The 22,974-nt window shown below is 41.4% G+C and overlaps 1 protein-coding gene across 11 annotated transcripts in view; it reads left to right on the forward strand.

The window, feature by feature from the left end:
- The window catches only part of FTO (FTO alpha-ketoglutarate dependent dioxygenase), a 384,589-nt gene that overhangs the window by 193,317 nt on the left and 168,298 nt on the right, over nucleotides 1–22,974 (forward strand). For all 11 annotated transcript variants that reach the window (XM_028477736.2, XM_024125031.3, XM_024125032.2 and 8 more), the window contains one exon: nucleotides 22,506–22,630. In XM_028477736.2, coding sequence (XP_028333537.1) covers nucleotides 22,506–22,630 — 125 coding nt within the window. The remainder of the gene's footprint in view (nucleotides 1–22,505; nucleotides 22,631–22,974) is intronic.

A 22,974-nucleotide genomic window follows, 5' to 3' on the forward strand; every position in this document is an offset into this window, starting at 1 on the left:
GGCCCGTGAGCCATGGCCGCTGGGCCTGCGCGTCCGGAGCCTGTGCTCCGCAACGGGAGAGGCCACAACAGTGTGAGGCCCGCGTACCGCCAAAAAAAAAAAAAAAAAAACCAAAAAAACCCAGACTGTTGAATATTGTGATTAATTTGGTCTCTAAGGCCAAGGAAACCGTTCATGCTGTATATCAGTTGTAAAGTTGTGGTGGTAGTTATGGGGCAAAATGAAAAATCAATACCGGAACTACAGGATCGTGCTCTTAAAATCCAAGGTGCGTTTTGTTGCAAGTTGCATTGAAGGAACTGACCCCCAAAGGGACAGACATACCTTCTTTATTGCACAAGTGTGCGTCTGTTGTGGAAAAGCCAAGGAAAAGGGATGGGTCTTATTAGAGTGTAGCTGGCCTACTAGGAGAAGGATCAGATTGTTGCAATTTCGAGTAAAACCTCACTTAGGCAACCTCAACTAGTAATCTCCAGAAGGGTTGTGTGGCCAGAAGCCAGGATTACCTGGGTTACACTTTAGCCTCTGCTAATCACATGCTGCTGTTAGACAAGTCTCTTCCCCTCTCCAGTGTGCTCTGTGGTTTTCTGTGTTACGACTTCAGAGATGCATTGACATACTTGAGTGGAAGAGGAGTGTCTCCCATTAGCATCATTATGAATAAGACACCCAAGGGACTTGTTTACGTTTTCCATGCCTCCAAGTGGGACTATACTTCTTTTCTGTCAAGCCTCTGTTTAAGGGAGTGGGTGGGGGATTCCTTTTGGTGTTTTTGCCTTTTGTTTTGGCAAAAGTGACAGATCCCTGCTTGCCATGGCAAAAGAATCATCACCCACAGGCTATATTAGACACGTAGGATGTGGAGGGTAGAACCCTGTGTAGGTAGATAGGAGTGTTGAGTACCGGGAGATGACCTGCTCATGGGTCCAAACGTTGGCAACAGTGCCATGGTGAGAAGAAGACACCTCAACATCCAGGGGAAGGTTCATTCTGGGAGCCTCCCTTCCATTTTTGTAAGTCAAGCAGGAATTAATTAAGTATGATGCATGAGCCAGTTGAAATTTACTACCAGCTTCTTGGCCTAGTACCTTATAAAGTTCTATCCTCACAGATCAGGTTTCACGTTGAGGTCAGAAGAATAAGATCCAACTTAAAGAAAGAAGAGTTAGTGGAAATGCTAAGAGCTCCTTCCAGTGAACTGTACCTCCGTTGGCTCCTTTAAACCGCTTCTGTTCTACGCAACTTACAATTGAGTGCTAGGGTTTGCGGTGGGTTGCCGTGATGTACGGACTGAGGTGATGATTTGTTTCTTTTCCGAACTACTTCGCGTCTCCTCATTTCAACTTAAGAAATGAATTGTGTGGCCTTTTATAATATAGAGATTAGTGCAGCCATTTTTAAGTCCCTTTTTGTGATCTCAGGAGCTGACTCTTTGCAAAAGAAACACTTCTGTCTTGTCAGAAAGACAGTGATTACCCCACAGTTTGGAAAATCTCCAGCAGCTTTGTTCCCTGAAAAAAATGAACTTGATTTGATGAATAAAAGTTGGGTGTATTTGATGACCCAGAGGGCAGGAAAATGTCCTTGTCTCCGATGAGGCTCTTACAGTCAGACACAGCGAACATCAGGGAGAAAATAAACCTTAATCTCCGAAGGAAAAACCCTGGAGCATGAAACTGTTCCCACTAGAAATGCTGTAAATCTTGCAAACCATGTAGGTTTTCTGTTTGGGGCAACATCAAAGGCCAGCGACTTTAGAGATTAAAGTGTGTTTGACAAACAGAACTTTCCCCTGCCCCGCTCTTTGCGAGATTTGGCCTGTCTCTTGCCTTTGCTTCACCTCCATAGGGCTTCCTTTCTTCCCAAGTTGTGGGAAGTCTCATCTCCTCAAATCTGGGGCAGGCTGCTATGGTTTGTGCCTTCAAAGGCCGTTGTAGGCCCAGGTGGCAGGCCCTCAGCTTTCCAGCATTTTCCCGCCCCAGTGGTGGACAGCACCTTCTCGTGGTCACTTCCCAGGGACCCTCTTGTTTGTGGAAGAGTTTCAGAGCCTTTTGCTGACTCTGAAAGATCAAACAGCAGGAAGACAGTGGTTTTCCTCAGCTGAGACAAAGGAGTTAGTCTTTTACCTCAGAATTTCTGTTTCTTTTCAAACCGTCTTCTCTGCTATCTCCGAAGAAATACTTGTGTTTTTTGTTTGTTTGTTTGTTTTTTCCTTGACCTGTTTCTGTGTTGGGGATGTCTCCGTGCTTTCTCTTTTGCCGATAGGAAATAGGTGACCGACTATATTTTTGTTCAAATAAAGAAAAGTTCTTTTCGGATAAATTATCTCTTAACAGAAGAAAAACTTTCCTTCAGTAACATCTTTTTTGAAAAGTAGAGTGTGATAAAATTTTGCTTTAAAAAGAAAAACAGAAAACAACTATTTTAAAGGAATTGGGTTCTGTCAAGTCAAACATTCCGGCCTCCTGCCAAGTTCCCTGTAAGGTCTGGCCTGGGGCTGCTTCTCAGGGGGGTCAGATAGCAAGTGGAGGACAGACTGGGGAGGTGAATGGCTTTAAAGGGTAAACCCCACAGCGTAAAATCTCGTTACTGGAAAAGCACTTTGTGGTTAAGGCTAGGTACTCCCAAGTGGAAGGATGGCGATGGTGAATGGTTAAGGGACTCACTAAAATATCTTAAATTGTCTCCGTTAAACACGTAGCATCCTTAGAGGTCAGGCAGAGCTGAACCTTGGACAGCTGTACGACAAGCATCTGAGATTGTTTTTAATTGTGTCCCCTTTCTCAAACAGCAGTAATTCTTGTTGATATTGTCAAGAACCTTTCCACCCAGCACAAGCACACCATACTTGAAGGTCAGATGCTTAACCCTTCTGCATGGTTACAAAGAAAATGGACCCTTTTGTTTTCATTAATGTATCCCCCAGCCGCGTACACGGGGAGAATGGGGGCCTCAAGCGCTCACCAAGCTGAAGTAACTTATTGTCAGGGTGCCACAAAGAGAGCATATTTTCGTTTTCATCCAACAGTTGCTTCGCCTTGGCCTGTGCAGCCAACCACGAGACAGTATGCCCATTTATCAGTGGGCAGAATTTTGGGGTACCGTTTTGTTCCTCTGACCTGTGTTTCTTTTTACTGACCCGACCAAATTGCTTAAAAATTTTCCCTTTCTGCTGTCAATGTTTAAAGCTGCTTAATGTCTCTGAAGTGATCCCCCCTACTTTTTTCTAACACTTTACATTCCTGTTTACCACAGCACCTGTTACTGTAGCGAACCACGAAATTGCAAATGTTATGAGGCTCTTAGTGACTGATAATACTTTATGAAATATAAATAGAGTATCTGCTGACTCCGGGGTGGTGTACGAAGGTGAGCAGGCCGATGATTCATGTATATTTATCCACATATCTTTGTTTGTTGGGGGCCAGTCAGGAAAGTACGTTGGTGTGTTTGTTTGTTAGGCAAAAAAAAAAAAATCTCTCTTTTTCTGCTCCTTAAGAGTTAACCAAAACGAAAGGGACCAGTTCAGCAAACATTAAATATGAGCCTGAAACATGAAGGCTTCATTGTTACTGAAACAAAAATACCGCAGCAGGTGGTAGACTTGAACAGGAGGGAGGAGGAGGTTCAGTTGTTGCCCATTTTTCGAATCCTTTCAGAAAACCCATTGTCCAAACCCCAAAGTTAAAGTGTCCCTGCTCAGTCTCACGGAGACAATTTCAGCATGAAAGGACTGTGCCCATCACGGGTTTTTTACAACGGTCTAATCTTTGGGTATGGAATGTATAAGCACTAAACAAGGCAGGAGAGGCAATTATCTCTATGAGATGAGCCAGTAATATCTGCTTCTCAAAGCATAAAACTGTTCTGAGTGCAACCAGTTAGAGTTAAGTAGGGATTCGTGCCAGCAGCAGTAGTATCAGCAGGTTTTAGATTGTATCACTCAAGACAGAAGTGGGGTTTCTGTTGCCTTTGGGGCTCTCAAAGCAACTTTGTGGTGACCACATTACCTTTTTAAAGCTAAGGTTAAGCCCCTCACAGTCTGTACCTGTTTATATGAAGGTGTTTCATTGAGGGTGCAGCTTTTATTTTATTTTTTTCCGGTATGCGGGCCTCTCACCGCTGTGGCCCCTCCCGTTGCGGAGCACAGGCTCCGGACGCGCGGGCTCGGCGGCCACGGCTCACGGGCCCAGCCGCTCCGCGGCATGTGGGATCTTCCCGGACCGGGGCACGAACCCGTGTCCCCTGCATCGGCAGGCGGACTCTCAACCACTGCGCCACCAGGGAAGCCCAGGGTGCAGCTTTTAAAAGGTACCAATTGAGAGAGTGGCATGGACATATCTACACTACCAAACGTAAAATCGATAGCTAGTGGGAAGCGGCCGCATGGAAGCAGCCGCATAGCACAGGGAGATCAGCTCGGTGCTTTGTGACCACCTAGAGGGGTGGGATAGGGAGGGTGGGAGGGAGACCCAAGAGGGAGGGGATATGGGGACATATGTATATGTACAAATGATTCACTTTGTTATACAGCAGAAACTCACACCCCATTGTAAAGCAATTAGTACTCTGATAAAGATGTTTAAAAAAAAGATTAAAAAATAAATAAATAAATAAATAAAATAAGGCACAGGGATGTAATGTACAGCAGAGGGAATATAGTCAATAATATTATAATTACTGTGGTGTAAAATCAGTAAGAACATTGAATCACTATGTTGTACACCTGAAACTAACATAATCTGGTACGTGAACTATACAGTATTCAATACCAATAAATAAATATATTTAAAAAATAATAAAAGGTATTAACAATTGAAGTTGGAATAATTGCTTTCTTTCCCTAAAAATGAATGGAATGTAGTTTCTAGGTCTAGAACTCAGAGTTCTCTGAATGGGAAGCATTAAAAGATGAGTTCAAGGGCAGAGGCAGACTACTGGACGGATTCCCATTACCGCTCCTGCTGCTGGGTACCAAGTATCCCATTCGTATGGCGGGTCCCTCTGTGTTCTCACTGAGCTTTCTTGATTGTTTCTTTTACTCCGAATCACAGCTGGAATGATTTAAGAAAGTGAATGCAGTGTAGTGATAGTTTTCTATTGTAAATTTCTGATAAGCCTAGAGTTGAAAATCTCATTTTCTTAAACTTCAGACCCAAATTCTGATAAATTTGTAGATATTCCTTCAGTCATGTCCTTATACTAACTGCTGATGTGAACACTGGGAATGTTCCTAAACCAGAAGGAAGATGCATTTCTATTGCTTAAGCCACACATAAGAGCTAATGCTGGCTGCTGTCTGTGACACTAAACATATAAACAAGATAGCATCTGCCAAACTCAAAGACTTTTCTAACCTTCTAGATAATACTGGCATTCAGAAGCTAGTGAACTTATGGTTATCAAAGGGGAAAGGTGGGGGAAAGGGATAAATTGGGAGTGCGGGGTTGACATATACACACTACTATATTTAAAATAGATAACCAACAAGGACCTACTGTATAACACAGGGAACTCTGCTCAATATTCTGTAACAACCTAAATGGGAAAAGAATTTGAAAAAGAATAGATACATGTATATGTGTAACTGAATCACTTTGCTGTATACCTGAAACTAACACAGCATTGTTAATCAACTATACTCCAATATAAAATAAAAATTTTAAAAAAAGTGTTTCCATCCAGCATTCATATTCCTTTCATATATGATATTCATAAACGTGAGAAAGGGTGAAGAAAAATCCTAAATGACATTGTCATTTTCAACCTTGATTTGGGCATTATAGCTAGGAAGGCTCTGGATATCTGAACTAGATCTAAGTGGAAAGATAGTTCGGTAGAGATGAAGCTCGACAACCATTTGGTGTTGTCCTCTGTATTCAAAAAAGGATGCTATTCCCTGTGACCTCAGGTCCTCTGTCTCTGTGTCTAAGTGGAACTTCAGACAATCAGGAAGTGAGCCACTGCTTCTTCCACAAGTAGAGACCATTTCTGAACCCTAGTCTGTTACTGAAATCATTGTCAAGAACTTAGCATCGTTTACCCCAGTTCTGCTAACCACCCTTATTCTGCCACCCCCTGGCAAGGAGATCCTGGACCAGTTATTAAGCACTGGTAAAATGGGTTTGTAAATGATACCAACCTAGCTTGTGAGGTTGTTGGAAGGCTTAAATGAGATGCTGTTTCCCTGCCTCTTGGGAAGTGCTCCAGAGTCATTACATAGTTTCATGGGTAGGGGAGTGAACTCTGCTACCAGCCCGCCTAGGGTTTGCATCCTGATGTCACCACTTACCAGCTGTGTGACTGAGACTTAATATTTTTGTGCCCTGATTTTCTTATCTATAAATTGGGATAATAATAAAACCTGCTTCACCGAACCATTATGAGGATATAATGAGGAATACATGAAAAGCGATCAGGACGGGGCCTGGCACGTGGTAAATGACCAACTAGTGACAGTGTTTGTGGTTGTTTTCGTTATTGTTACTAATACCTTTATGATTATATTTTATGTAGCCACTAAAATGTGTTTTTCTTTTCATAGCTACTATTAATGCATTAGTAATATGTACTTAAATTGCTGGTATGATAGGCACTTAAATAGATACTGAATTCCTATTTGAGAACTATATCCTCCAACTGTGTGTGGGGGGTGTGTGTGTGTGTGTGTGTGTGTGTGGTGTGTGTGTGTGTGTGGTGTGTGTGGTGTGTGTGTGGTGTGTGTGTGTGTGTGGTGTGTGTGTGTGTGTGTGTGTTTGGTGTGGGGTGTGTGTGTGTGTGGGTGTGTGTGTGAGCTCAGACTCCAGGATATGGGGTGGAGGGTGGTGTGTGTGGGTGTGTGTGTGTGTGTGTGTGTGTTGTGTGTGGTGTGTGTGGTGTGGGTGTGTGTGTGTGTGGTGTGTGTGTGTGTGCGGTGTGTGTGTGTGTGTGTGTGTGTGTGTGTTCTCTGAGTAGCTATGTGCCAAGTAGCAAGTAATGCTGACGCTGAAGACTTGGTAGACAGTGGTGTTTACAGAGAGTGGTCCAGGCAGGGACTGCATTTGTCTTGAGTAGATGTTATCTGAGGACAAGTGCAGCAACTCTGCCCATGTGACTTGAACTGAATTATCTTTCCCTACCAGATTGTTACTTCATTTAGAGTTTTAATAGTCACATTGTCAATAGCATGAGCTGCTTCATTACAGCAAGACATAGCTCTGACCTCAGGAATCTTAAGAAAAGTAAGATTTTCTTTTTAAGGGTGGGCAGATATACCTGGTGGAATTTATTGGTTCTATCTGTGCTCTTACAGGTCCGCATTTTAGTTTTCATTGACTCAAAATGAAAAGGATGAGTACTTAGCAGATCAGGATTAAATGATAATGTTAAGGTTATGCTCAGTCATGAACAGGACAGTCTAGTCGAGTGGAGTAACTGTTTTATTAATCAAAATCAGTTCTAAGAGCTTTATTGAATTCGGCAGTTAATTTAGGTAACCCCATTGGTCACCCTCCAGCCCACGCTATATATTTTATTTACCTACCTAGATCATAAGCTCCTGGGGGCCAGGTACGGTGGCCTTGCAGATGACCGCCCTATAGTAGAGACTCAAGTTGATTGATTTATTACATGGAAATTTGCCTTCAGAACAGTCTGTTCCGTGTGTTCAGTGTGTATAAAACGTGTTGGGCCTGGAGTTGGAACACCTGATTTCCAGTCATAGCTTGACTCATACTAATTTTGATATTGAATGAGTTATTTAATGTAGCTGAGCCTCAGAATTCTTATCTGTAATAATGTGGTTAATAATACTTGCTCTACCTAACTCACATGGTTTTTATGAGGATTATACGAGATAATGTTCTTGAAAGCACTTTGTAAAGTGTCCGTTTATACATGTGTTAGCTTTGGTCCCTGGAGTCTGAGGCGTGGGTTAGGTTTGGCTCTATTGCTTACTAATGGTGTAAAATTTGGCCAATTACTTAACCTTTCTACATCCCAGTTTTTTAAATCTGCAAAATAGAGATAATAATACTTTTATCTCATAGACTTATTTTTAGGATTCAATGATACGATGCATGTGAACAGCACCTGGCATGTAGTAAGTGCTCAGTAATGTTAGCTGCTGTATCATCACCATCATCATCACCATCATCATCATCGCCATCATCATCATCACCATCATCACCATCACCATCATCATCATCATCATCATCATCACCATCATCACCATCATCATCATCATCATCATCATCGTCACCATCCAGAAGGCATCCGGGTTAGAGATACTGGCTTAACTGGATAGATGGTTAACACTGAACAGGGAGAGAGGGAAAAATAAAGGTTGAGGTAGTAGAAAAATGACGATCAATTTTAGTAGCTTTGTCAGGCACTATTCTTTAAGGGCCTTATGTATAAAGATTGAATCCTGTTAACCCTTTGAAGTGGGTGCTAGAAGTACCCTCATTTTACAGATGAGGAAACTGAGGTACAGCGAGGGTAAGTCACTTGCCCCTGGCCAACTCAGCCACGAACGCAGTTGGACTCGAGAGCCTGTGTTCTTTCTCCCCATCCTAAAATCCACAGGGGAAGAGAGACCTTCTGACTTGCCCACTGTAACATTCTCTTCATTACCTGCCCCATCAGCTTTGCTTAAATTTGGGTTCTGTGCCATCCAGTTCCCAACTCAGATAGAGTGACATTTAAAGTGCAGAATGGGGTGTATGTGTATAATTTCCCCCGATCTTTAGGTCTGATATATATGTTTCTCTCAGACTCCATATACCCCTGTCTGCTAAGTGTCCCACTAGCATTTCCAGCTTCACGTACACAGTTTTCTCAATGAAATGAGATCACGTTGATAAAATGCTTGTTGCGATGCCTGGCACATAGTAAGCACTAAATGAATGGACCCCGTGCTGTTACTACCACTTTGTGGGGAGCAGTTCTCAAGGCCTGGGGGCAGTAGAAGGATCTCTGTGGGACATTCTGGCTTCACTCTCCAAAGCAGTTAAATTTCCCATTAGGGCTTTGGTTTGGATATTACTGAGAGAGGGGTAGGCAGAAGGTAGGGTGGGGGAGCCGATATATACAAAGGAGTGAATTATAACAAAGAGCCTTTTCTGCTTCAGTTCTTGTGTAGAAAACATATGTTCAGTGATGCAGGCAGCAGTTGGGTTAAAGACACACTGTAGGGCTGCAGACAAAAGGCCCGCACTCTTCCTGCATCACAATGTTTCCAAACATATTCACTTGTCTCACTTGTTAGCGACTGAGCTGTCAGCTGGATCCTCTTGCAAGTGTGATTTCTTTTTCCCCGTTCCCTTTCAAAGGCCTCCCCCTCCCCTCCCTTTCTCCCCCAATGTTTTACACTTCATATAATCCAGTGTGCATGACAGACAACTTCAGCCTTTGTGCTACTGATGTTTGGGGGAAGCGGGGAGCTGATCTGATGGAGATCTTGGGTACCTTTTCACTGGCCCAAGGATTGGAAGGCGCTAAGCCACTTTTAGGCCAGACATCATCCATGGCTCAGTTGCTTAGCGCTTGGTGTAGCTAGCCATTCTTCACCTTCAATTAACAGTTCCGACAACAAACAGATTAGTGCTGTGAGATTCTTAGAAGTGGCGGCTGGGAATTAGGGGCGTGTGTATGTCGTGGCGGCATTGGGAGAGTTCTTGCTCTTATTTGTGGAGTGAATATATTTTGACGAAAAGACACAGATAAGGCAAGGCACTGCTGAAGTAATTGGAGAGAAGTTGGCTGTCATTCTGGTGTTCGTTATGTGAGATGTGTATATATGTCCGTACTGAGTCCTAGGTCTAGGTGGTATTGCCTTGTGCCATGGCTGTTGTTTAAACCTTTCCTTTTTCTTTATTGAAGGTTTTGCAGCAATGGTAGGTTTGCTTCCATGGATGAGACTTTAGAAAGGCACTTTTATGTGTATTACTTTTTATTAGGTATATGTATGTACTATAAAGCATTATACGTAATACTTTTATGTATTATCTAGTCGGGCTTCCATTGCGGTGAACAGTCAGCTAGAAATATAAAGAATTAGCACACTAGCGCTTCTGCCACTGATGTGTGTTTACTCTTGGGTATTTCGCCTTCCCAGTCTCAGCTTTCCCCATCTATGAAATGGGAATCACACTAGCATCACACATTCTAGAGCATACTATAATAAAACAAATCACTATAAGATAATGGTCAATGAGAGCACTCGCTCGTCTTTGTAGAAATCTTGTGTCCTCATTGCCACACCACTGAGTCACTTTCAAGGCTTTTGCTCCTTCTTTCTTCCAGGGGTCTTGCTCAGACTCTCTTGTGTCACGATATTGTTTATTAGTTGAGTGGCTCATCCTGGAAAGCACCAGCATCTTCCGTGGAAGCCGAGGCAGCGGGGAGGCAGGGGATTTCCTATTGGCTTAGAGCTCTGCATGGGCTATTAGCTCATTTCAGCGGGAGAGGCAATTACAACCCTGCTAATGAATAGGCAGTCAAGTGGAATTTCCCATAGATGGTGTCTTCTGGTGTGAGGATAATGTCAACACCTCAAAATCCTGAGACATGAAACATTATATAAATATTTTCTAATGAAAAGCGCCAACAAAGTCATCCCCGCCAACACATGTCAGAACTGACAAAGGAAACTACTGATGGTATTACAATGTTTAGTGCTGTCATTTGAAAATCCTTGAAAGGAAAACATTGTGGAAATGTATATCTATTCCCCTTAGACAGAGAGTTAACAGTCTGCAAAGATTTTAGTAATGGATAAAGCTAAGAGGCTGTAAGTTGGGATAGAATCGTACCTGAGGTTGCACCTTCCCATGTGGCCTGAAAGGGAGTGTCACCCGGGGCCAACAGTAGAACCACTGGAAAATAAATGGATTTTCTTTCCCACATTGAACGGATTCATTTCACAGAGTGATGGGAAAGGGAGGTGAGGGTAATAAGAGTGTGTGTGTGAGACTTTTCCCCCTAGTGTATAGGTTTTGTGGGGTTTTTTTCCTGTTTTGAAGGAAAGTGAATGCTTCAGAAGCTAGAATGATTCCTGGGCTCTCTTGGCAAGAGTAATTGTGCAGTTTCTTTCACCTCTCTATGAATCAGCTTTATTATACAGACTGCACATAATAGTGACTAAGTGTAGACTGTACTGAAACAAACAAATCTATTAGGGTCCTTGGAAAACAGGGGGAAAAGAACAATGATTTTGTAAACTCCATAAAGGTCAAAAAAAGGCTTTCAGTAAGTATGCAGAGGCTAGAAATCAAATACTATTTCCTATCATAAGAAGCCCGTTGTTTTAGCCCCAGTAGGTAATGTACTGTATGTGAAAGATTTAAGACTGGTTGGAAAGCTTGGCTATTGAAAAGCCAACAGCATAACTTCGACTAGGTGCTTTGAGATTTCTTAATGGGCTGTCAGGGGCAAGACACCAGGGCTGTGCTATACTAGCTCTTTCCTGTACATTAAAACAACGGGGGCCAAGCGATCACATACAGAAGTACGAATGACTTGATGCTTTCTCTGTTCCATATGGCCAGCCATGTCTTTGGCAATTAATCACGTACAAAATCAGTCAAGTGCTCTCTGAAGCCTTGAAGTCAACATTTAGTTGTGCCCATGCCAGCGGAGGCAGTGGGGTTACAGGCGTAAAATAGCAGGATGAGGGCTGTTGGCTTCTAGAAGCAACACTTCCTTTCCTCTTCACCATTTTTCCTTTTCTTTCTTTCTTCTCCTTCCATCCTTTCTTCCTTCCTCCCTCCCTCCCTCTCTCTCTTTCTTTCTCTTTCTTTCTTCCTCTTTCTGCTTACTTTTTTCATCTATTTCTTCCCCTTTTCTCTCCCCTTTTCTGTTCTTCTTTCTTTCTTTCTTTCTCTTTCCTGATTTCTCTCCTGCTTTCTTTCCTTCCTTCCTTCTCTCTCTCTTTCCTCCTTCCCTCCCTTCCTTCCTATCTTCTTGCCTTCCTTGACAAACACCTGGATCATTTTTCACCACTATCTGAAACCCCAGAGTTGCCAGCTTGGTTCTGAAGTCTAGCGTCTCCTCACTGCTTCAGCACCCCAGGTTCAACGTCTGGGGCAGGCTGTCTTTTTCTCCAGCAGCCTTGTCAGCCCAGCGGTCACCCACGTGGCTGTCCTGAGACTTCATGCAGTACCAGACAGGCTGTGTGGCTCTGTAGCTTTTAGTGAAACACATCAAGTGTAGTGATTTCTATACTGGTAGGAGGAGAAAAATGGGAAGTACTGTGAAAGTGCTTTGGGAAGAAAGTTAAGTAATTATGCAGATTCACTGCTGTGGTATTTTAGGATTAAAAAAAAAATCAGTATCCATTATCTTCTGTGATCTTTTTTCCCCATACAAAATGCTGCTGATGACAGTTGTAACAATTTCTAATATCTATTGACCATTTTGTATATGCCAAGCATTGGGCAAAGTGCTTTCGATGGATGACCTCATGTAATCATCACAAGAGCTCTAGGTGTTATTACATAGACCCCTTGACAGATGAGGAAACCGATCAAAGAAACGTTTTCCCTGAATTCTTTCCCCATAGACATTCGTGATTATTCTCAACTAGCTCGCACATCCCAGTAGTACACAATGGAAAAATGCCAAAATATGTCTTCCAGGTACATTTTTGAGGATTCTTTTGGTAAACTCTGCTGAGATGTTCATGCACATAAAGTGGGTCTTTGAGATGAACTGAACCAAGTGTCTCTTTAGGTGGGAATAAAAGGCCGCATTGTTGGCAGCCTCTTGGAGACTTCTGCCTTTGTGCCTTCCTTTCAAGACAGCCTAGCTTATCTCCTGCTTTCCTTGGTAAGACTGGGAGGGGTGGGGGAGGGGAGGGATGAAGACGGCAGCCTTAAGTAGTCCAGTAGACGGGGCACCCAGTGGTGACTTGGTGTTATCTGTTAGCCGAGGTCATCCAGGATGTGTCTTCTCAAATTCAGGAAACAGGGGGAAGAAAGTTTGAACATTGTGTAAACATTAGCACCCCCAAAACCTCTTGCTCCCGGAGAGGGAGATAAAGTAGGCAAAAAGGCTGAGAGGAATGTTTATTTGTTCTGCTGGGCTGTGGATCCAAGCACGCTGGAAATCTTTGGCGGTGCCCAGTCCAGTTTAGAAAATGTGAAGGCATCACTCAGCATTGAGCTGCAGAGGCCTCACAAAAGAGCCATCTGAAACTGACAATCAGTAAATGAAGGAAGACCCGAGATCGACCTCTCTTTGATGGGACTAAGGCTATCTCAGTGGGTTCTGTGCCTTTCTTCTTTTTTTTTTTTTAAAAGGGGGGGAGGGGGAAGAAAGAAAGAAGAAGAAAAAAAAAGTGTTCCTGAACTTTTGAAGAGCCGAGCCCTGGTTGGGTTTTTGACAGCCCGTGGCAATGTTGATGTGAGGAAATAGCTTTCCCAGCTGATAACATCTTAAACCAAGTTTCTTCACAAGTTGAACCTTTAGCCCTCATTATCAGTCAGAGCATATCTTTGTAATTTGTGTGTGCAGAGGGGAAATACAACCCTAACATGAGGCAGCTATGTATATAAAAAGTGTTAGGAACGGCATTTTTCCCACCATGACAGTAGGACTTTTTTTGGTGGTGGTGAGGGTAGGGAGATGCTGGGAAGGTGGGAAAGGTATGCACTTCTGGCATCCTGGTGTTTATATGGCTTTTGAAATTGGGATAACAGCAGCAGATTTTTTTTTTTTTAAGTGAACTAAGCAGAGGGATCACCAGCCATATTTGTAGACTGCCTCCTGTTTCCATGTATTTTCTTGGCCAAAGTTCTCTGAATTGTAAGAAGGATGGATTAAGATTTCTTGGACAGAGTTCTCTGATTTGTAAGAGGGATGGATTAAGATTAAGTCTAGGTTTGGAGTTGAAGGCCTATGGGAAGCTATTACTCCACATCAGAAAGGAACCAAAAAAAATTAAAGACTTATATACCATTATTAGTAATGAGTAAATACCGTAATGCTCCTTTTAAATCTCAGAGTGATTCCTGTCTGAAAACCTTATATGCTACAAATTCTGCATAATACATGTATGTTCATATGTGCTTTCCTCATGATACCCTACAATTAGGACATATTGAAAGTTACTGAACGTAAAAATATAGCCAACAAGAATTAGGTGAATTGCTCAGTTTTAACTGAATGAATTCCGAATTGGGGGACTTTTTCCAAGAAAGATGTGAACTTACACCTAAAATTTAAGCCTTCTTAGAGCCTTATGTTGGCTTTCCTTTTCTCATTCTTGATCAGTCTCTCTCTCTGTCTCTCTCTCTCTCTCTTTCTCTCTTTCTGGTTCTGGATTTTTTACTTAATCATTTATGCATAAAGTTTTGAGCCAGGAGAAGCTAAAAACACTGTGGAATTCTCGGAGGTCCTTAGAATGCTGTGGGTTGCCAGAATCCAAAGTAGTTTTCTCTACTGAAATGGACAGGGTGAGACTTCTTCTTTTGGCATATCAGGAGGGTATGCATGGATTAAATGTTATCGTAGCATCATAGTAAAACTATCTATTTCTAGATACATCCATCCAAATGAATATTGCCCTTCTAAGTAGTCACCTAGGGATTGCAAATATTTAATTTTTCTTGATGCTTTTGTTTAAAAATAGGTTTTGTAACTTTTTTCTTAGATTTATCTTCAGGAATAGTTTGAATCAAACCAAAGCTTGTTTCACATATTGTTTTTTTATCTTGAATAGTACTCTGTGACTGGATTGTTCATCTTATTCACCAGACATGTCATTTGGCTTTACTTGTTCAACAAGCATCTATCAGGAGTCCACTTTCATGACCTGGCACCAAACTTGGTACCTTGGAGGATATTAAGAAGAGATGGGTATGGACCCTATCTGTTCTCATAGAGCTCACACCCTAGAGGAGGCAGGCTCTAGTGAATAATTAATTGCAATGGAACATGACGTGATTTGTGAGATGCTCAGGGGTGACACATAAGAAGGGGTGACCCACTCTACTTAATGTGGTGGAAGGTCATCGTTCCTGCAAGACTTCACAGAGGAGGTGTTATTTGAGACGTTTCTTGAAGAATTAGTAGTTACTGGTAAATTATACAACCAGGTACAGGAAATATGTAGTCTAGAATAGTCATGTATTTTCAGGGAACTGCAGTTAGTTTTATATGGAATAGAAGATAGGAGGAGCTAAGATTTGAGAAGTAAGCAGGGCCTATATTAAGATGAGTTTTTTTATTTTTATTTTTTGGGTTTCTTTTTTTCAGATTAAGGAATCTAGACTTTTAAAAAAAGTATTTTTTTGTATCTCTCAGATGCAATAACTGAAGGCTACATGAACAGAGCTGCTCTGGCTTAGGTGGGGTATTGGAGGCTGAAGCTCCTTGTCTCCTTTGACACTGACGTACTCCCCTTGTAGGAGGTAAATTCAGGAAAGGGGTGAGATTGACCCAGAGACGCTAGTTTGGACGCCATTTCATGGTCCAGGTGAGAGATGGCCTGGACTAAGCCTATGGCAGTGGGGAAGAAATAAGTCTAAGTCATAGTGAACAGACAGGAATAATAGGTGTTGATGTTTAGCTATAGGGAAGGCAGAGAAAGGAAGAGGAGGAGACTGGGGTGATTCCTAGATGTCTAGTTGGATGACTGCATTGATAGTGGTGTCATTCCCCATTCTAGGGAAGTAAAGGGAGAAAGAGCAGGTTGATGGAGAGCAAAAATTGCAGCTCAAATGTGGATGAGTTGAGGTTGAGGTGGCATGTTTGAGGTGGATGTTGGAGGAGAGCTAGCCGGTGGTTGGCTCTGTGGGGCTGGAACTCAGCAGAGAGGTCTGCTTGTAGGTAGAAGTCTGCATGAAGTCGTTGGCCTACAGGAGGGGGAGGTCGCCCACAGAGAGCACAGGCAGCAGAGAGGAGAGGAGAACCAAGGGCAGAGCCCTGGGCTGACTGCAGTTGAGGGTTTCAGAGTGAGGAACCCCCCCCCCCATAGGACACTAAGAAGGACAGGACAGGTGTTGGGTAGTGGCCTCAGAGAGAGACAGGTCTACTAATGGAGTGGGGTCCAGTGAAATCAGGACTGATTCTAAAAATAAAACCCAACCTCCAGGGATCAAGATTTTCTCCCCCTAGGGATACGCAAAAGAGGATGCCTCTGGCTTCTGGTAGAGACTCTTTATGGTTGTGGCTGTTCAGTGGTTGCCTGATTTCCTTGAAATTTTTTATTTCGAGTCGTAGACACTTTAGGGAATCCTCTTGCTAAAATAGCAAGAGCTTAGCACAAGGTTGATGAGTGCGTTTAAGATGAAACTAAACAATCATAATCACAGTGGCGCAGGACTGGGCAACTAGTCCTCACAAGAACCCGTAGGGAGGCGCTGTGGTCCTCTCCATTCTGCAATTGTGGGAAAGGCCACAGCTAGGAAGTGGCAGCTGGGATTTGAACAGCTAGCTCTCTTTAGAACATTCTTAGTCTTTTCCTGATAGGCCAGCATTTCCATAGATTTTGGTTGAAACGGAATCACTAATGAAAGGAAATTTAACCTCCAGAGCATGATCCCTAAACCTATGGTTTACTTTCTCTATATTTTGGGGGGAGGAAAGGGAGAATGTGTTTCGATAATAGCATACTGTTTAAAAATTGGTGCTTGTTTGAAGACAGTTCTATGTTTCTACTGATGGTAAAATGGGCTATTAACATTTCCTGTGTAAAGCCAACCCTTGCGGAGCCAACACTATTATAAGGATAAAAATATCACTAGTAATTTTTATAAAAAGAATGCCTTTTGACACTCTGAAATTTCCTTTTGTGCAAGGACTTCTTTTCACTCTAAATGTTATGAAATATTTTATTTTAGGGTCTGAATGCTCAATCTAAGTTCACCCATCCTTTTCCAATATCTAAAAAAAAATATTTTTGTAACAGAATTTGTTTTGTGATCCAGATATGTTTTTCTATATTTTTACTAACTACTTATCTTTTAGACATATTTATATGTAAACTTGTTCTCTACATTCTTGTCCTAAAAATGTGATGAGAATGAATTTTAAAAATTAAAGTTTATAAAACTTACATACAATAAAATCGACTTTTTTGGATATACAGTTCTATGAGTTTTAACATATGTATAAACTCCTATAACCACCACTACAATCAGGATACAGACTAGTTCCCTCATTCCAAAAATTCCCTCACTGATTTGCTCTCTGTCCCTATAATTTGCCTTTTCCAGAATGTCAAATAAGTGGAAACATGTGGTGTTTTATCTTTGGAGACTAGCCTGTTTCACTCAGCATACTGACTTCGAGATTCATCCAAGTGGTTGCATGTATCAATTGCTCGTCCCTTTTATTTGCTGAGGAGTATTCCATTGTATGGATGTATCACAGTGTGTTTATCCATTTACCCTTGGAAGGACATTTAGGTTATTTCCAGTTTTTGGCAATTACGAATAAAGCTGCTATCAACATCTTTAAGCATGTTTCTGTGTGAACATAAGTTTTTATTTCTTTAGGTAAAGCCCTAGAAATTGGATTGCTGGTGATATATTAAGTGTGTGTATGTGTGTGTGTGTGTGTGTGTGTGTAACTTTATAAGAAACTGCCAAACTCTTTACCAGAATGACACTCTTTTGCATTCCCACCAGCAATGTATAAACTTTTAATAACCTGAATACTATTTTAAACACTCTTGGCTTGAGGTTGGCAAATTGTGTTTCACAGTTCCTTAGGCTTTTGAAGAGATATCCCACGACAAAAGGAGAACCTCCAGGTCCTCCATACCTTCAAAGCTTCAAAGAGAACTGCTCCAGTTTGTTTTATATATTGAATTTCATATAAGAATACATTTAGGGAGAAAAGAGGTTTATCTGTGAAGTACTAGAAAACCATTGAGGTAGGGCAGTGCATCCAGAGCATAGGATGTGGACCATGGTGTTACCCGAGGTGATGCTAGGTGGCGCTCCAGGACTCTGCACATAGTGAGGACAACTCGGAGAAGGTGATTCCCTTTTCAGCTCCTTTTCAATTCCTGTAATTGTGGCCAGGAGGTCTTCTTGTAGACTGATACGTCTCTAACATTCTCCTGTACTTGTTCATGTCTTCTTTTACAAAGAGGAAGCTGGCTTTAGCCTCAGAGCCTTCAGCAAGCAACAGTATCCATCTACAATGAAATAAACATATAACTTTGATATTAAATGTCATATACTTTATATACAAATATGGCAAGAATTATGAGACTGAGCTAGAATGACTAAAGTTTGGGAAACTCAGAACTAAGGGAGCTAGTTATTTAAATAGACCAGGAAGTGAGTCCTTTTGTTAAGTGAAGAGAGCTCCTTGGTAGAGCACATAACTGTCTCTTAGTGTATATATTTTATGAGTTTTAAGCCTATATGATAGTAATTTCCTAAAAGAAGACAGTCTTCCGTTGCTCTTTGTTTTTGCAATACTTGTTTTTCAAGTTCCTGCTTTTTATTACCGATTTGACAAATATTTATTAAAAGTCATTAGGGGAGCAGTGGGGATACAGTGGTAACTAAACAGACACGGTCACCTGCCCTCATGAAACTCACTTTCTTCAATCTTTCATCCTTCCCCTCTTAGAGGCTCTTCAGGATCCTTGGAAAACAAGGGCTTCTGGATAAAATTTAAATTATGTGAAAGGCAGAGAAGAGATAAATGACTTTTTTTTAAAGTTATTTTAATTCAGTCAAATGGAGAAATAATTTTATTTTCATCATGTCTTTGGAGCCTTCTAGATGTATATTTTGTTTTCTATTTGAAGCATTTTTAGGTAAAATAAGATGTACCTGCAGACATAGTGATAAATTACATGACTTTTTGAGGTTCCTTCCGACTTTAAGTACGTGAGGTGGGGTATCACAGACAAGGAGCAATGCTGTTGTTAGAATACCCGTTGATGCCAGGACCTCTCCGAAATTAGACATCTTTTACGTTAGAGTTCGCAAATTGGCAGCTGCCTGAGTTCTGTTTAGCCATTGTTGTTTCTTGTTTGGCCCACATGGTATTTAAAAAAATTTGGGGGGGAGGGAGGGGCGATATTGGGATGGGGGAGCGGGAGGTACAAACTGCTGGGTACAAGATAGGCTCAAGGATGTAGTGTAGAACATGGGGAATATAGCCAATATTTTGTAATACATGTAAATGGAAAGTAACCTTTAAAAATTGTATAAAATGCAAATCAAAACCACAATGAGGTATCACCTCATACCAGTCAGAATGGTCAGTATCAAAAAGTCTACAAATAATAAATGCTGGAGAGGGTGTGGAGAAAAAAGAATCCTCCTACACTATTGGTAGGAATGTAAATTGGTGCAGCCACTATGGAGAACAGTATGGAGGTTCCTTAAAAAACTGAAAATAGAGCTGCCATATGATCCAGTGCATATATCTGGAGAAAAACATAATTTGAAAAGATATATGCACCCCACTGTTCATGGCAGCACTATTTTCAATAGCCAAGACATGGAAGCAACCTAAGTGTCCATCGAGAGATAAGTGGATAAAGATGTGGTGTATATATACAATGGAATACAGCCAAAGAATGAAATAATGCCATTTGCAGCAACATGGATGGACCTAGAGATTATCATACTAAGTGAAGTAAGTCAGACAGAGAAAGACAGATATCATACGATATCACTTATATGTGGAATCTAAAAAAAAAAAATGATACAAATGAACTTTTTTACAAAACAGAAATAGACTCACAGACATCAAAAACAAACTTATGGGCTTCCCAGGTGGCGCAGTGGTTGAGAGTCCGCCTGCCGATGCAGGGGACGCGGCTTCGTGCCCCGGTCCGGGAAGATCCCACATGCCGCGGAGCGGCTGGGCCCGTGAGCCATGGTCGCTGAGCCTGCGCGTCCGGAGCCTGTGCTCCGCAACGGGAGAGGCCACAACAGTGAGAGGCCCGCGTACCGCAAAAACCGAACAAACAAACAAACTTATGGTTACCAAAGGGGAAAGGGGGTGAGGAGGGATGAATGAGGAGTTTGGGATTAAAATATACACACTACTATATATAAAACAGGTAACCAACAAGGACCCACTGTGTAGCACAGGGAACTATACTCAATATCTTGTAATAACCTGTAATGGAAGAGAATATAAAAAAAGAATATATATATTTATATATATATGTATATATGTATAACTGAATCACTTTGCTATATACCTGAAACTAACACAACATTGTAAATCAACTATATTTCAATAAAAATTTTAAAAATAAAAATAAACCAAATTTGTATAAAAACTAAAAATTAAAAAAATTAGTTTCCAACATTTTAAAATTACAAGTTTTCACATTAAAAAAAAAACCAGATTTCTTGTTTATTTTGAAAATTTGTGAATCTGGCACTGCCAAAACAGCTTTTCTGCATGGCAGAGTTGGCTGGGACTGAGTAGTGACTGTCTTTTTAGATAGAGCACGTGCTCTCTTCAGGAACCTTGCTTCACTCATTCATGTTACCTTTCTGGCCTTAATGGCTATTTGAATTTGCAACCCTGCTTTAGATATTGGGAGCCTGGGCTTCATGCCATAGAATCGCCTAGAGAAACCGAGCATTCCTCCCTGTGCTGGAGGGCCGAAAATGTTGCCCTGGGAGCTCATAGAGTATCCAGTTAGTTATATCGCCAGTATAGTAGCTGTAATTCTGGGTCCAGGAGGAAGAGATCAGGGTCCTTTTTCCTGGCTAATTCTAGTCAGGTTATCGTGGATCCTTCCTTTACAGTGAAGATACTACTTCCTGTGTTACCTGTTTGTATCAGTTAGGGAGCTTGATTGTAAGCAACAGAAACAGATTCTGGTGAATTTGAACAAAATGGAACTTTATTGAAAGGATATTGGATGGCTCAAGGTATCAAAAGAAAGAATGATCTGGACTCAGAAAATTCAGGAAACCGGGAATACTTTGAGGACCATGGGTGGTAGAAACTAAGGAAATAGATAAATTGCCTCCACATTTGTTTCCCCTTTCTTTGTCATTCTTAAGTGTCTTAAGTCCCGGAAAAGAGAATCAGGTTGGCCTGACCCACATCCTTGTTGGGGGAAAGCAGGACACTTTGGTTGACAGTGATTACTGTCACTTCTAAGATTACATAAAAGACTTCCCCACAAGGAGATCTGGGTGATCTTATAGGAAAGGAGGACTGGGTATGGATGGAAGGCAACCAAAACAGCAAATGTTCATCACACCTCTTCTCAAGGTTGTCATGAAGATATTAAATATACACTGTAAAATGTTATAGAGGACTAAGTAAGTAGTATTTCAAGATCCATGAGAATCAAATTTTGAGTGCGCTTTTCAAGTAAATGAAGGTATTGACATCAGCTAGATAAGAAATACACTGAGTAATTAGAACAGAGGAAGTGGCAATTTTATTCCTTTTGGCAACTGCTTTGGTTATAACATCTCCAAAGAAGCCCCGCCTCCTTTACATGAAAAACAACATTTATAGATCTTAAAGGTTTCTACTCCAGTTATGTGAAGATAAATACATGTGGTGAAAAGTTCTGTGATTAAAACTTGAAAGGCATTTGCTCACTCAAATTTCAAGTACCAGTAGAATACTTTCCATTGTTTTCTTAATTGTTTTTCTAGTGTCACAGACATTTGCATGTTTAAAATGCACATAAAAAGAGCCTACAGAGGTAAGCTGTAGATAAGTTGAAATGACGGTTTCAAATTTGAGTTTTGATGTAATGCTACTTGTTAGAGTAAGCAGGGTGTCACGTGCTTGTGCTTTGACTGCTTGAGTGTTTTTTGTACTCACCTGTGAGCCTAATTTTTTTTTTAAGGACCACAGCAAACAATAACCAAAGAATAAATGATTCTTCCTCAAATCATAAGTCTACTCCGTATAAGAATCCCTGTACCTACTATTCAAAATATGTAGTGGATTTTCAAAGCTGGAAAGATATTCATGGAGATACACTGTTCTCTGATTCTTGTGCTCTTAGTGTTTCTTTCTTTGCAAGCTCTTGATTTGCAACAAGCACGGAAAATGAGTGAACCCCCCCCCCAAAAAAAAAAAATTCCTGGCATGGATGGAAATAGAAATTAATGATTCAAATAAGAAAGAGTGCAGTAAGCCTTAGCTGGGTGGCAGGAACGAGAGAGAGGGAAAGTCAGAGACTGCTCTGTTTTAAAAGGCCAAACAAACGACTCATGGTAAACTGTACGTGAAAATCATTTCTAATAATAGCTCGTGGTAGGCAGTTCCCAGGATAAAAGAGTCGTTGGTGCACTGAGAAAATTAGAACGAGAATGCACAGTATCTTGATGTGTTACTTAAGGCAGTGGAGCTTTAGCGTTTACCTTATGTGCCATGTACATTGATTAAGTACAAAATACATGCTGGCCATTTTTGACCATCATTTATTGTATTGATTTGTTAGCAGGGGAACTGTAATAAAAAAACCATTGATTTACTGTCCTTATTTGCTTATGGGCTTTTTTTTATTATTAATTTTTTCACTTTCTCTTTCTCTTTTGGGGGACCATTTCTTCTAGACAAATGCTGTGCTTCGGGAAGTTAGAAGAGAGGGGACCCCTGTAGCACAAAGGAATGAGATCTTGACGGCCGTCCTCGCCACACTCACTGCTCGCCAGAACCTGAGGAGGGAATGGCATGCCAGGTTTGTTTTATTACGAAATGGGATTTGTTGTCCCTGGAAAACAAGAGCTTTCTTTGGCTAAGCCCTTCCTGACGGCTGGTCTCATCCCTCTCATTGGAGGGGCCATGAAAAAGAAGCAAGTTACAGATACTTTCAGCCGAAGTTAGCTTTCCTACACATGGTACCTACATTAATTGTAATGATCCATGATGTCATCTGTATGCATGTATGATTTATCCCCGAGTATAACATTTAGCAGAAATGTTTGCATCTTGAGAGTACTGTAATTTAAGTACCTGATGTTGAAGAACCCTTTTAATCAACCATCTAAAAGACGAGCATTGCTGTTTAGTTAGAGCAGATGT

The sequence above is a fragment of the Physeter macrocephalus genome, chromosome 17 (assembly GCF_002837175.3).
Source record: "Physeter macrocephalus isolate SW-GA chromosome 17, ASM283717v5, whole genome shotgun sequence".
NCBI classification, from domain to species: Eukaryota; Metazoa; Chordata; class Mammalia; order Artiodactyla; family Physeteridae; genus Physeter; species Physeter macrocephalus.